We start from the raw sequence: 14,874 nt of genomic DNA, 5'->3' as shown, positions 1-14,874 counted from the left end.
TCTCCTGTGTTCTTTGTTTGTTAAGTGGTTAGCCTTACGGAAGATGTTCAAAATGATCACCTTGCATTTCAAGACAAGTTTGTAGACGCCTTGTCATTAATCTGGCTCCTCGGCCGAATTAGTCTTCAAATTAGAAAATCAACAAATCATAATTTATCATGGTGCTTCCTTGTGATCCTAAAATGACAGAACACAAAACCCATATCTCACGAACAAGGATAAATAATACATATGTTTACATCAACTTTTTTCACTGTTTTTACATGTAAATTAATTTCTGCGTGAAGAAGGCCTCGCGTATTGCGGAATATGCTACATACACGTCTATTAATCAACCGTTTATCCCCTCGTTCTTTCTTTTTTTCTTTCTCCTTTTTTGTTCAGCGTTGATGTAATCTTTGAAGCTAGTGCGGTGCGAGGGTTTCAGGAAGAAAATTTTCGTCGACGTATATAGTACAGTCAGCAACGACAGTCTAATACTTCATAAGGTCTGTGTATACGCTTCACGAATTTTGTATATCCGCTGTATCGGAAGAAACTAGAAATTGCACTTTATAATACAATTGTTCACATTTACATATCGACAGGAAATGATTTTAATTTTTCTCAGTACACTAACGTATTTCTAATTTGAAAATTACGTAAACGTATAGCTCGCGAAGGTCTTGCGATGAAATTATTCCGGAAACTTGTAAAGTCTTCAACTTTATCAATACTAAGAAGAATATAATATAGAATATAAAGAAGAATATAATAACAAATTGATATAATCCTTTAAAACAGTTCTTTTCGCTTCTCCTTAATATGCACAAGAAATTTGTTAAACACGTAGCCAAGTTCAATTAATAGAAAATTTGCCTGAAGTTATAGCTTTGAAGTTTAAGGGATGTATATAGACTATTGTGACTGTATGCGCATACCCACATTTATGAAAAGCGAGTTTCCGCTTGATTCTGAAAAGCGTAGACAAGAATTACGCGTAGGTACGCGAAACGTTGTAACACGAAACCATAAATTACGAGAAATTCTGTGGAGCACTCTAAGTCAAAGGTGGATAATCCTTTGCATAACAACTCGAATAAAATTACCTCGATGTTCCATGGTTTTTTGTTCTTCAGACAATTGCTCGCTTTATGGAGAATCTTACAAAGAAACTTTCCTCGACGTGAACAAATGTGTATGCAAGTTAATGATCTGTTACGATGCGCAGATGTTTGCATGTGATCAGTTTAAATTATACGTTGCAATTCTGTCGTTCGGTGGACTTCGAATTGTAGCACTGTGTTTCCAAGCTACCATCAACTAGTAGTTTGAAACTATGATCACATCACAGATTTTACATATCGCTTTCGGAAACTGTTTCATTGGTACTTCGAATGAACTTATGGTCTCCGATTTTCCTTTCAAAGCGTATACACTGCTCTGGTTAGTCTTTTTCATGTGCATGCAATAAAATCGTGGTACGTACTTGTTGTTGCTATTACAAGTTTCTTGGTGGAATATTTTTGAAAAGGTGACATATCGTATGATTAGAGAAGAATATGTTCACCGACTTTTATTTTGAGAATCTCGGCATATAATTTGGGGAAATTGTATCTTTGAAGTAAATTTTCAAAATATATTAAAATGTAGAGAATGTAGGGTGTTAGAGATCGGAATTGAAAGTATGGATAAAAGATTATGAAGAAAGTTGAAATATCTCGTGAACTATTTAATTCTTAATCGTCTACCACTTATACTTTTATACACAAAATAATCGAAGAGATCGATTCATGGGAACGGGTTTATTGAAAAATTACCCGACAGCATTGTATGCGTGCGTGGAAAAGATAAAAGGTAACACAAAGTTAGGAATTATTTAAAACGCTAATTACAATTAGATATTTAACAAATGGATACTAAATTCGTAGATCAAATATTTTTTAACAAATAGAAGAAATGTTAAAATAATACCAAATACCCTTATATACATTCATAAAACATTATTTAGGTAATACTCAGTCTTTTGCACAAAATCTTATATTTCTTAAATGTTATGTAACAAAGATGACAGATAAAACATTGTTGCATAGTTAGTCAACCGGATGTATGGAAATACATAAGTAGAGACGTGATCGAATTTATGGATGTCGAAAGAGAATCGAAGGCAAGCAATTTGTATTCTCTGAATGCAAGCGTAAATGACGTTCGAATAAAATGTACTGCGTCAGCGTAATCAAAAAGTGAGATAATTACCGTTGGCCAGAGCACGAGTTTTGCCTACTGTTTAAAAATTATGTCGGAGGATAAAGATTTTCTTGTAACTAAAATAAGAACTATGGTATTTCTCCTGTACGTATTCTGAAAAAGCTCAGTTTGTTTTTATGTATTAGTATGTTCCTGAAACGTAAGCATTTCTATTTAAAATGATACGAGAGGCTACTTATTTTAAAATTACGTATTGTAGAGAAATTTCTGCAATTACATACATGGAGCAGGAAAAGTTTAACGATTTATATTAAAACTTTGTTCTGTCTTGTACCGTTGTTCGTAAAATGAAAAAATGTAGAAACTTTCGCGTGGATTTTACCTGCTGAAAGTGATTTTTTGCAGCACAAAAATCTGTTCTTTGCATACCTCAATCTGCGCCGTGTATACACCAAGTTTCATTAAACTCAGAATTTTCGGCGTTCCTTTTGAGTATAGGCGCGACTCGAAAAATGAGACTTTTTCTAGCAGAAGTTTTCCGATTATAGAAGTAGATAAAGCTTGCCAGGGTTGAGTTTAATACCACGTAAAGTCTTGAACTCTGTTTATTCGAAATTCCAGGAAAAAATCGAATATAACGTGTATATTATAAATTTCGCGTCTTAAAAATGTAACAGGATATAAATTTCATCGAACACATATAAGCGTTTACAGAACACAACGATGGTTTACAGAACACAACGATATATATGTCTTTCGACATATATATAGTACGTTCATAGATCAAACGAATGAATTTTGTTTGGCTCGTGTAGGATAAGGTCAAAAGTGTTAACAAATTAAAACGCGTGAAGATGACGAAGCCATAACACAAACGAAACAATGTATCAACAAAGAGCAGAGTCATTGATTTCGCTGTATCTTTTCAAACGCGTGCAATAAACTTTCCACGACATATGCTTCTTGACGGTTTACAGAAGCAACGAAACATAAAAATGCCAAAAAACAAAGAAAAAGGAGAGGAAGGAGAAAAAAAGAGGTAAGGAAAGAAAGTGAAATATACACCGGACATGCAACATATACGGTTCACGATAAAATGAAGAGAAAATATATTTAGTAAACCACAACGCGCGGTCTGGTTGGAAGTCAGAGCTCCGACCTCGGTTTCGGAGTCGGCATCTCGGAGAAAATCGCACGGTGAATTGCGGAGCTGACGACGAGCTCGGGCTCGTACTTACATACGTGCATATGCGTGCATGTTTATACAGCGACTAGTTGAATTTCTTTAGCACTGCAAAAGAACGACAGGGAAAGAGAGATAGATAGAGAGAAGGTTAGTGAGAAAAAGAAAGAGCAAAAAGGAAAACTAGGAAAGCAGGGAGAAGCCGCGACGCGCACCTAGACTCGTTATTTCGCGTATCTCCGTGATTTTCGTGGCGCATGACTTCACAGTCGGACATATGGTCGTCGGTTGAGTATATTCGCCGCGACGTATAGTAATTTCACACGGTAGAAAAATAGAGGAGGTGGCTCTCGGCGTAAAGGCAGAGAGACACTGCGAAGAAGAAAGCGAAAGAAAGAAAAGCGAGAGCAGAGAGGAAGAGGACACGAAAGTCATGTACGCGCGTGTCGTTGCCTCGGCAACCTACTAGTCTCTAGGCTTTCGTCTCTGGCCCGTTCTATTTCCGATACTCGCGGAAAACGCGTTTCTACCGCGAGTTCGAGATGTTTATCGCGACGTGGCGCGCGCGGGTCACGCGTTTTCGATTCCCTCGGCGTCGAAGCGTTCGCGTTTGACGCGACGCTGTGCGCCGCGCCCACCTAGTCTTGCGTGGGCGTTACGATTCGTTCGTGGTTGTTCACGTTCGGCGGAACAGGTTTCACCGACGGATCAATGAATTAATTAACATCGGTTCCGTCAATTTTAACGCGCCAACTTCTCGTCTGGTGGCCAGATGTCCGAGACTCGCGCCGGGTATACAACGTTGTATACATGCGCTTACATGTTTTTGCTTTGTGTTTTGTTCGAGGCAAGTTTTCGAATATATCGACGTCTTCGCTGGTGGATACTGCTAGCTACAAGTCGCTTGCTGATATTCAGTACAAATTGAATGATTTTTTGTGTTTTTTATATTAGAAGGATCCTTTGAGAGAACTTACTGGTATATTCGATCAACATCCAGAACCATTGGTTTTGTTTATGATAGAGGAAGAAAAGATCTTAAGAATTAAAGTTACTACTATTCGAAGGAAATCTGTTATATTCTGAATATCAAGATTTGTCTATATGTAAGCAATATTAACACGCAATATATGAGGATTTACACATGGTAACTGTTAGAGCAGATTTTTGATTAATGTTTAACGCTGTTCGATCCTAAGATGCTGAGGTACACCAAGCGAATGAAAATGCTGTAATTATATGTAATTCGCGAGTAATCCTATTAATTTTAATCTTATCGAGTACAGTGCAAAGAGCGGACCCTAATGGCAACGAAAATTAGATTTTCGCCAGGCTTTGATAATGGATAATTAATTAGCCTAATAATAATCGTTATTGAGCACGCTGTTAGAATACCACAGATAAGTATCTCAGTAATAATTATTCCCTCTTGTCATCGAGTAGAGGACGTGTTCGCCACTCTTTAACTCCACTTGAAACGGATAAGAGCACCTTGTCGAACTCTCGAAGCGGCTCTTCTTTCTTTCTGTCTATTTTACGCATCGTAATTAAGCTCAGCCGTGCCGCTCATCTACTTCAGAAAAATGTCATTTCTCACAATCTACGGCCTACGCTGGTCTACAGTATCCGTGCTCTACCCTTATACGCTGCATACTCGCAACATGCACCTGCTCTATCTTCATCTACATAATAATGTACATATACACAGGCTCGTGAAAGCACTCTGGTAGACAACTTTTATGAAGATATCATAAATATTAGATATGTGAAACGTTTTGAAATTTCATTGGTACTGTTATGAGAACCATCTATCAGGATTGTATCGGCAAAGTTAGAATATCAGTCTGCAAATAGATAGTGCAGGTGTTAGATATCCAAATATTTAGTGAGTAAGATATTTATTACAGGTATATATTTATATATATTTCCCAGAAATGACAAAAGTATTTAAACAGTCAAATCATTTTGCCCAACATTCATTATACGTATTAATAAATCTTAACATTCAGTAGGACCATATTTGATACTTATTACATGTTTAAGATGACTACTCAAGCTTGTACTAATTTTTTATGAAATATACATTTGTATATTCCTATCTACGTATTGTCAGATTAGTATATTTCAATTTCCCGAATTGATTAGTATAAATGTCACAGTTGTGTTTCATTGTGAAACTAATGAAATTTCTAAGCGTTTTATGTAGCGTATGCAGTATGGACCTAAAAATTGTCTATGGCAAGTGTTCAAATACTTCCGTGGGCCAGTGTACTCATATTCATTATACATATATATTACGTATACCCTAATAAACTCGAGACTCTTGTATTACAAGCATATACATATGCATGCAGTAATGTTACAATTAGAGTCGATTTACACATATCTACGTTGCGTCCGTTCCACATTTGTTCTTTAGAAATGCACGTATAACGACACAGGCGGAATTCGCTGGATAGCATGAATAAGAATAGAATAAGCGGTAACGTCCAAAACTATTCAAATAGGGGGTCAGTCTAAAGAATAAATCGAGCGTTATGGTTGAGGTTAATGCTATGTATTCTAATATTTTTATTCCACTTGTAAGAAGTAGTTCGAAAATACTGAATATTAATAAGCATCGATCGTCTAATAGATTAAATTCTGAAAGCAGAATTAATTTGATATGAATACAAATAGATATTGCTTGATGATATATTGGTAATAAAAATGTAAATAAATTATACGTAAAATAAGTAAACGACATTATAAAAAAGTATAATATCATAGACAGTGTTGAATAATTTTAATTATATGTATTTCCAGATTTTTGTACGTTTAGTTATTTTAAAAATGCTGCTTGACAAAGCCTGTAATTTTACAGTGATTCTAGCTAAGTCAACCATCTATCGCATTATGAAAAATCTATTTTTTACATTTAAACTACAATAAATGTGTTTACAGTAAACATAAAGGTAAATAGAAACGAAGGGAAAATCTATTATGTATTGCCATATTAAATAACAAAGCCTTTCTCCATTTACGACTGCTGTATATTATAAAAGACATTCCCAGAAACAAGTTTCTACATCTTAAGTGGTACCTTTCGTCAACAAAAATAAATTCTAGTAACGTTTAACAATTAAATCGAGAACTACGATCTCACGTGTCATTTTGCACGACAGAAATTAAAAATTCCCTTACTTAAAAAATATCCGCTTTTTATCTGTACGTGTACGCGCAATTTGTGCCGAGAATTCCTGAAATAAAGTGATAAATCATTCCTGGCTATCGTGAACGAACGTGTCCGAAACGACGGGCAGTTCCTCGGGTTCGGACATAAAGCGGTTAAAATTTTGTTCGGTCTGAGGCTGGTCCGGCAACGACCAAGTTGCGTGGTACAGTTCCCACGTACCTTTTGCACCCCCTCCGTGCTCCGCAACATGGCCACCATCGGATACCATGCAAGCACACCAGCATCGCCGTCCATCGGCCTCGCACGAACGAGCCTCCAAACCGGAGGGTAGGAGAGACTTCGGCGTGGATGTAGAATCCAAAGAGAAGAGAAGCGAGAGTAGACAGACAGTGTGGGACAAAAGAGAAGGACGCCGAGCGAAGCTCTGTGAACCGAGAGTATGCGAAAGAAAGAGAAGCAGAAAGAAAAAAAAAGGAGAGACAGAGACAAAGAGAATGAAAGAGAGAGAGAGAGAGAGAGAGAGAGTAAGAAAGATAGAGATAAAAGGGCTCTCTCCCACACGGTGGCGCTAAAATAAAATGACCGGCGAGAGGAATGCCGAAGCTCTCTCCTCTGTGCCGCGGAATGGCCTCAAGTGCCTCAGGACGAGACGCGCCGTAGCGACCAAGCGGATCAGGAGTAGGAGATGGAGGAGAGAAGCGCTGAAATCGTACGTAGGTAAAAGAAGCCTTTCGGAAGAAAGAGTAGAAGAGACAGAGGAAGACGATGAGGTGCTGGAAGAACTGGGTACCGATGCTCGAGTCGAGCCAGGATAGTAGACATCGCGACGATTCTCTTTTCCCCTGTATTCTTTTCCTTTTTCCTTCCGACGTGTTCCGTTCCTTCAATCGTTCGTTTCTCATGCTTTCCCTTCTCATCACTTCTTCCTTCTGTCGCTTCTGTTTCTTCTTTTGCGTTCTTCCTCCTGTTCCATTATTCTCCTTTTACCGGCGATTTCCTTCTTCGCGAGGTATTTCGAGGACCAGATCGCGAGCCGATTGCGGCGAAGGAGCAGGAGAAAGAAGACGAAAGGAATGTTACTAGGTCCCAGGTCTGTGCGTCGGCAATTTGTTCTTACGTTAGTCATCGTCCGAAGGCTACGAGATGGTCCTCCCTGGTTTACATCGCGCGGACCAAGTCCATTATTCTTCGATGGTTGTTGTAATAGCCTGATATTTGTTTTCGCTACCCGTGACTCTAGACGCGAACAAATTCATAGATATCCATAGAGTTTTCCAACGTCTGCTTGTTTGATGTTTGGACAGCATTTTTACTGGATTTGCTCACCAACTAGCGCACACGAACGTCGTGTCGCGTCTGCGAATCTACTGTATCGGAAAACCGATCGAAATCCAAACAATCGTACGTCGAAAAAATCTTGTTAACGATGGATTCGTTGAAAGTTAGTTGTTTGGAGTTGTTGTTTGTAATGTCTGCGTCTAATCGAATTTGTTCACACGCGAAAAAATTTGTATACAGCGATACTAGCATTTTTAAATTAACTTTTCTTCTGTTCGACTAGACACGAAATATGGCCGAAAAATAATTTGCATATTTATTATTCTTATACATACGAAGTCTGCGAATTTTTATTTTATTTAAATAAAATAACGTTTCGGTGTACAATTTTTATTTTAAGCCCATCGATAATTCTGTCATTTTCTATAATTATATTCCGCTTTCCTGCAGCACTATGCACAACGAACGTCTGCGCTGTATCTCCTGTCGCTTAGAATAGGATTATATTTTCAAGGCTTTTTGAACATTATTTTCTCTGTTAATGTATCTTCAAAGAGATGCTATAGAAATAATAAACCGAAAGTGCAAGTTTGTTTACTTACTTAATTTATTTATGCGCGATATCTGAAATGATCGAAGATGCGGTTTTAACATTGAAAATTTACATGGAATTTCGTATTGTAAAAACAATAAATTAAATATGAACTTTTTAATACTTTTCTTGGAAGGAGACAATAGTTTCAAAATTCTAATTTAGATACACCTGAAAGTATTTCAATGAATTTATATAAAACTTTTTGTGTTAAGACTCCATTCAATCCGAAAGATTTCATTATGATATATTTGATAGTTCAGAATAACGATATTATCCATACATTCTTGTACGAAAGTATTAGAGCAACTATTATATTCGCTCCAAAATTAAAAATAATTACCGATAAATTGGCGTAATAATTCATTTAACTTCGTTCTCTATAAGATCAAGTTTACCATTATACAGGGTGGTTGGCAACTGGCGGTACAAGCGGAAAGGGGGTGATTCTACGCGAAAAAAGAAGTCGAAAATATGGAATAAAAATTTTTCGTTTGAGGCTTTGTTTTCGAGAAAATCGACTTTGAATTTTCGCTCGGTACGCGTGCACTCTATCACGTCTCGTTATAACGGATCTCACTGTAGATCGTTGTCTCGATGGGAAAATTAAAAAAAAAAATTAAAAAAAATGTTTATTTTATATTTTCGACTTCTTTTTTCGCGTAGAATCACCCCTTTTAGCTTGTACCACCAGTTACCAACCACCCTGTATATTTAGTTTGTTATTAATATATTTAGTAGAAAACGCATACAATTCAAAATTCATAATCCATACTAAGTATCAAAATTTTATCAAACATAGAAGATGTCCTGTGCTTTTTGAGCAGGAGAATAGAAACTTCTTACAACTGCGTTTATGAGAAAAACATATAATCTGACGGGGAAAACAGAATCTTTCCAACGAACGATACCTCAATTATCAGGAATGACGATGAACGCGTCAAAATATAAAGCTCATTCATCGGACCTAAAGAGTAGCATCTTGTTTTAGGAACCTCAATTATTGTCGTTACAATATCTTTAGATCCTATTGTATAATGTACTAGCAATTACAAGAGTTATTTCGTCTCAATAAATTCCGATTACTTCGGTAAACGTTCTCGTTAACGTTATTACCTCATCTTTACGATGTACACGCTGTTGCGCCAACTATAAAATCTTCTCACCCTTGTAATTCGCAGCTTCAAGGAACTTGTTACTGCTATTGCCATACTTTTACGATCGATATACCCTACCGATAAATGCGAGATTTTCTTCTGTGCGAAATTGCTGCGCCTCGTTCGCGATTTTTCTTCCTTCCTGTAATATCACAGTGTATTTTTCTCTATACGTTGTAACTACGTCATTAATATCCAATGTACATACGTATACACAATTTTCTGAATCCTTATCGGCGAACACACAGTAACGAGAAAACGACTATAGAAAATCCGAGAATAAGCACTACCTCGTTCCACCTATTATATCTTCGTTAGAAAGAAATTTATTATCTTTTGTCGCGGCATATTAATCCATTGACATACTAGCTTTTTCACACTAAACGTTCCTGCGTGCACGTACCGTGGGAGACGAAAGTATTCGTACAATTGGAACGTAAAGATAGAAAGAGAAATATTTCTTATATTATTAAATATATTTAAATATATCTATGTATATGTATAGTGAAGCTGAATATTGTATAGTGAAGCTTACAGTAATAAATGCACGAACAAACGATAACACAATTATTTCATAACTTACAAAAGTAAACAACATTCACGTAATACTTTGTTTACAACATAATTATTACAACACATAATTATACATTCATCGAGACAAAAGTATTCATACGGTATTATTAATTAGCATCCATGAGTTTTTTTTTTTTTGATAAATATCTGTCTTTTAGACAGTTTATTCGCCATGAATAATACGAGTACCTATAGAGTTACACCGTAATGTAATTTCAGATAAATATTATTGCTAGGACATTAAATACGGCAATCAAAGGAAAACGTTCAGATATTTAGAAAAATGTGAAACCTTCGCTGGAACATTCTATTTGATTACATTTACTGTGCAATCATCATCTGATCATCATTTATTCCGTACAAAAGTTGCTTTATCGCTATAAGATTGAATACTTTAAAAACCTACAAATACAACGTGGAAAAATTCATTACTGAATTTACCACTAAATATTTTTAATTACAAGATTTATTAAATTCATCAGTATAACGATATAAAACGAAGGTTAAAGGTGGAGAACATGATAAGTCATATTTGTCGTCTTTAATAGAAAAGCAATTTAAAACTCTAATATGTTGTTAACTTCCTAAGCATTAAGAAATATTAATAGAATCAATTATATATTAATGTAGTATATATATAGTATATATTAATGTAGTAATGCAGTTTTATATATTAATGTAGAATATCAAATCAGTTCAATTAATATACCAACTAAACTAATGTTATTCCTTTTTCAAAGGAAACAAAACATTATACATTTGTTGCCTATATCCGAAAGATTTATATCTTCAACTCGCTCAGACTATTCCCTTTTTCAACTGTTTCATGTTGAAATATTTTTTTTTAGTCACCGCATATATAATAGAAGGAAAAAAATTAACGAGAACAAATCTATTGTATTTTCTCCATGCGGTCTTTAAATACTAATTTCACAAAAAGATTACCAGGAATTTTTTGTAAAATTTCGCCACGAACATTTTGTACGACTCAGCACAATAATCTGAACGAGGCTATAAATTTGTTTCTTAGGCTAGTAAGGTCTGCTTTAATCTCGGATGTTTTTGTTTTGCAGAAACGGTGACGATGTTGGCGAGACAGTCGGAGAACAAAACCTTAACCTTGTTCGATCAAGTGTATCGCACGATGGCGGTGTTGAGCAGGCCCTCGATAAAAGCGTTGTACCAGGCGATGGTCGATTACGTGTCACCGAGTAACACGCCGGACACCTTGCAGCAACCGCTGACCCGCGATATGCTTCAGGAACGGTTCATCGAATTCTTCACCAAACTGTTCCCCATCGCGTATCACAACGCGGTGAATCCTCACCAATACGAGCAAGATTTCACAGAAAAATTCAAGACCTGTCTGTATGAGACTATGGATGAAATTCAACCGTTCGGAGACATACCGAAACAGGTGGCGAAATCGGTGAGCAAAAGCTTGGAAGCGACGCGGGTGCTCGTGCAGGCGTTGACTCTTGGCAAAACGGTCTTGGATAGAACCGACAGCGTGCTGTTTTCCGGTACCAGTCCTCAGCAGGAAGCCTGCTACGGTGCACTGCTCAGGATGACCTATTGTCCCAGGTGCCAGAGCATTGGTCCCTCTGTCAGGCCCTGCAGCGGATTCTGCACTAATGTCATGAGGTAAGCACCGTGTTTCCAACTCTGGTAATTATCTAAGCCTCATAGGTCGGCCTATTCACCGCGGCCTTTGTTAATTTTCAATCGCATTAGTCATTGTCACGTAGCTGCGGCCCTGTGGGAATCGTTTTAATGTGTACGACTTTAAAAACTCAGGACGCCTATGGTGGCGAGAATTGCGTCGGATGACCGTGAATTTCTGGAGCAATACGAATGTTTCGCGCATTATTTTCTGTTCTCACAACGGGTACATAGCGAGTACACAAACGTAAAAAAAAAGAAACACATATATGAGCGATTTTTGTACATAAACAGAAGACTTTGCTTTATCTATTTACCTTTGATCTCAAAGTGTTACCAAAAATGACTCTTTTTTGATTCTAGAAATGACTTATTTTCGTAATACATATTAAATTCAATTATATTGTTTTTTTCTTACATTCACCTTTCGTCACAGATAACACTATCAGTTTATGTACATTTTATGCAAAAATTTAAAGAAGTTTAAGTTATGAATTAGATTTTAAGAAGAAATATAAAACTGGAAAGCCATATTATTGTTCTTTCTTCTATGGTCTATAAAATTCAATTTTATATAAAAAGTATTTTGAAATTTTATCAGCGCTCTAGTGATACACGACTACTATCCTGATTCTACTAATGAAATTTAAAACGAGTTTGAAAATATATACAGATAATGCATAGAAGTTCTAAGATATTTATTGCGCGCACTTCGCGTAGATCATCAAACTATATCTAATATTAGAACAGTCAGTTATTCATTATGCTAGTAAGCTTCAGTCCTTGGCATTAATCATATGTTTAAAAGCACTGTTCGCGCTGAATATCAACTTTTTACCAAGTGTATATTTGCAACAAGTATCTTGTAATTTTTAAATATTTCTTCCGAATTCATTTCAAATTTTTCCAATGTAATCGCTATAAAAATTTCCTGTGGTCAGTGTTCGAATATTTTCATAAGTCATTGTACATATATAGACGTAACATTACCTATGAAACAACTTGATATATACGTAATTATCGTTTTCGAAGTTGTAGTTCAAACACGACTATTTTTTAAATTCTAAATTAGGTGAAACGCTTGCTGTTGCAATTTCGAATTGTGTTGTTACAATAATATAAATGTTGACAACCGCTTGATGCAACGTAAACATCAGTTGAACATGTTGATTCTAATCTGCCTACACTCGATTAATAATTACTGAAATTTCGCGTAATCGTCGTGGGATCGCGTTTAACAAGTCAAACCATCTAAACTCGGAAATGAACTCTGCTATTCACGACGAAATCCATTCAAAGTTTATTCGAGCGTGGAATAAAATGTCTCCTGCACGTTTAATTTGTTGCATAAAATGATCGTACATGTAACACATCCGGAGTTTTACGAAATCGTGCAAAGCTCGGGAGCTTCGAAGCAGCTTAATAAGAACTTTTTAAATCTGAGATGGCGAAGCTCTAATTTGTATATGAAATATCTGGACGATGTTTAGAGACTCTTTATTTTGTTTTAAAGATTTTCTTATCTGCTATTTAATGTTATAAAATTTTACGCTTGTTACAAAAAAAAAAAAATTATTGCGGAAAAGTATTGGCGGATGAATTGCTTATTTAGTTATATTTTAATATCTTAATCTATTTTCAATTAATTAATAAGTATGCCATACTCTTCTTTATCAAAGTTTGAAGTTTAAAGTTTTATTTACCGGTGTTGATTCTTTCGTTTTATGACAATTTACCTAGGATTAGGATTATAATAAGAATTAGAATGTTTAAAAACGTGATTTTGTTAATATTTTTGTAATTATGTAATTTTCCTGTTTATTATCTTAGTACCGTTATTTTATTTTACTTAACTCTACTAACCATTTGTGATACAGATTTTTATTAAATTCGCGAATGAAGATTTATGGAAAAAATGAATATAGACTCCTTCTTTTACGCGTTTCTTTTAACCTTAACGACTCATTCTATATGCCACGTTGACATCGGTTACTTTCGCTTTCTTTTATCACCTTTGATGAGCCGTTTCCTCGTGTATGGACTGATATTTGTAGAAATACCTTGAGTTATCTGGCCAATATAATTTCAAGGTTAATTTTAAGTTCTCGCGCTTTACACTTTTGTGCATTTTAGTTGTACATTTCCTTACACGTATTCGTAGAACGAATATATGCAATACTGAAACCTTTAACTTTGTTTAAACAACGAAATAAAAATTTTGACGTTCAAAGCAATTCATCTCGCGATATTTCACAGCGTTCGATTAGATATTAAACGTGAAATATTCAGTATCTAAATTTATCGAGTTGAGGTTCAATTTGTTTTTGCAAAATCGTAGTTTCCGTAGATATTTATAATCTCGTTGTATTTTATAAAATATTTCATCGTGGTAATTTATTCCATTGTAAACAGATGTTAAATCGTAACATATATTTGCCTAGTTTTCTTGTTTATATAAGAAATATAAAAACAGGACGAATCTATATAATCCAATAAAAAATGTTTTATTTAGAATCTTTTTATTCGAGCTTATAAAATTCAAAGTAGTATATTTAAATAAATTATAGCAATAAAAATACGCAAAATAATTCATTATACTTTAATTTAATTTATTGATTAATTTACAAATTTTATTAATTATTTTTATTATAATTACAAATTTTATATTATTATTAATTATATTTATTTTATTATTAATTTATTTATATAAATCAATTTAATTTAATTTGTAATTTAATCATCATTAATACAAATATATTGTAAGTAAACAAGAAAACGAGTATAAAATATCTGAAAAATAGTACCAGACCGATAAATAGATAAGCTAGAAATTTTTGCTATACAAAGAAGAGGAAATAAATTTGTTTAAAATCGTAAGATGTTAATTGTAAATAAAAGTAATTAGTTTGATCGATCAGCTTCCGGATTACTGGGATTATGGTGATTCTTTTGCCATCCACGTCTGACGAAACCACTGAAATCGCTCACTCGAGATCTAAATATACACAGGTCACGTGGGTGTGAATCAAAATGCGTTTTGAAATTGTGTCGAAGATGATTTCATTGT

At 35.1% G+C, this 14,874-nt stretch overlaps 1 protein-coding gene across 1 annotated transcript in view; it reads left to right on the top strand.

Annotated features, from left to right (window-relative positions):
- Positions 1-14,874, top strand: part of LOC117239738 (division abnormally delayed protein) — a 242,725-nt gene that overhangs the window by 61,261 nt on the left and 166,590 nt on the right. The window contains exon 3 of the mRNA XM_033505559.1: positions 11,219-11,789. Coding sequence (XP_033361450.1) covers positions 11,219-11,789 — 571 coding nt within the window. The remainder of the gene's footprint in view (positions 1-11,218; positions 11,790-14,874) is intronic.

This window comes from Bombus vosnesenskii, unplaced genomic scaffold (genome assembly GCF_011952255.1).
Source record: "Bombus vosnesenskii isolate JDL3184/JDL3185 unplaced genomic scaffold, Bvos_JDL3184-5_v1.1 scf7180000014105, whole genome shotgun sequence".
NCBI lineage: Eukaryota > Metazoa > Arthropoda > Insecta > Hymenoptera > Apidae > Bombus > Bombus vosnesenskii.
Note: the sequence above shows the minus strand (reverse complement) of the source record. Positions and strands in the feature narration are given on the sequence as shown.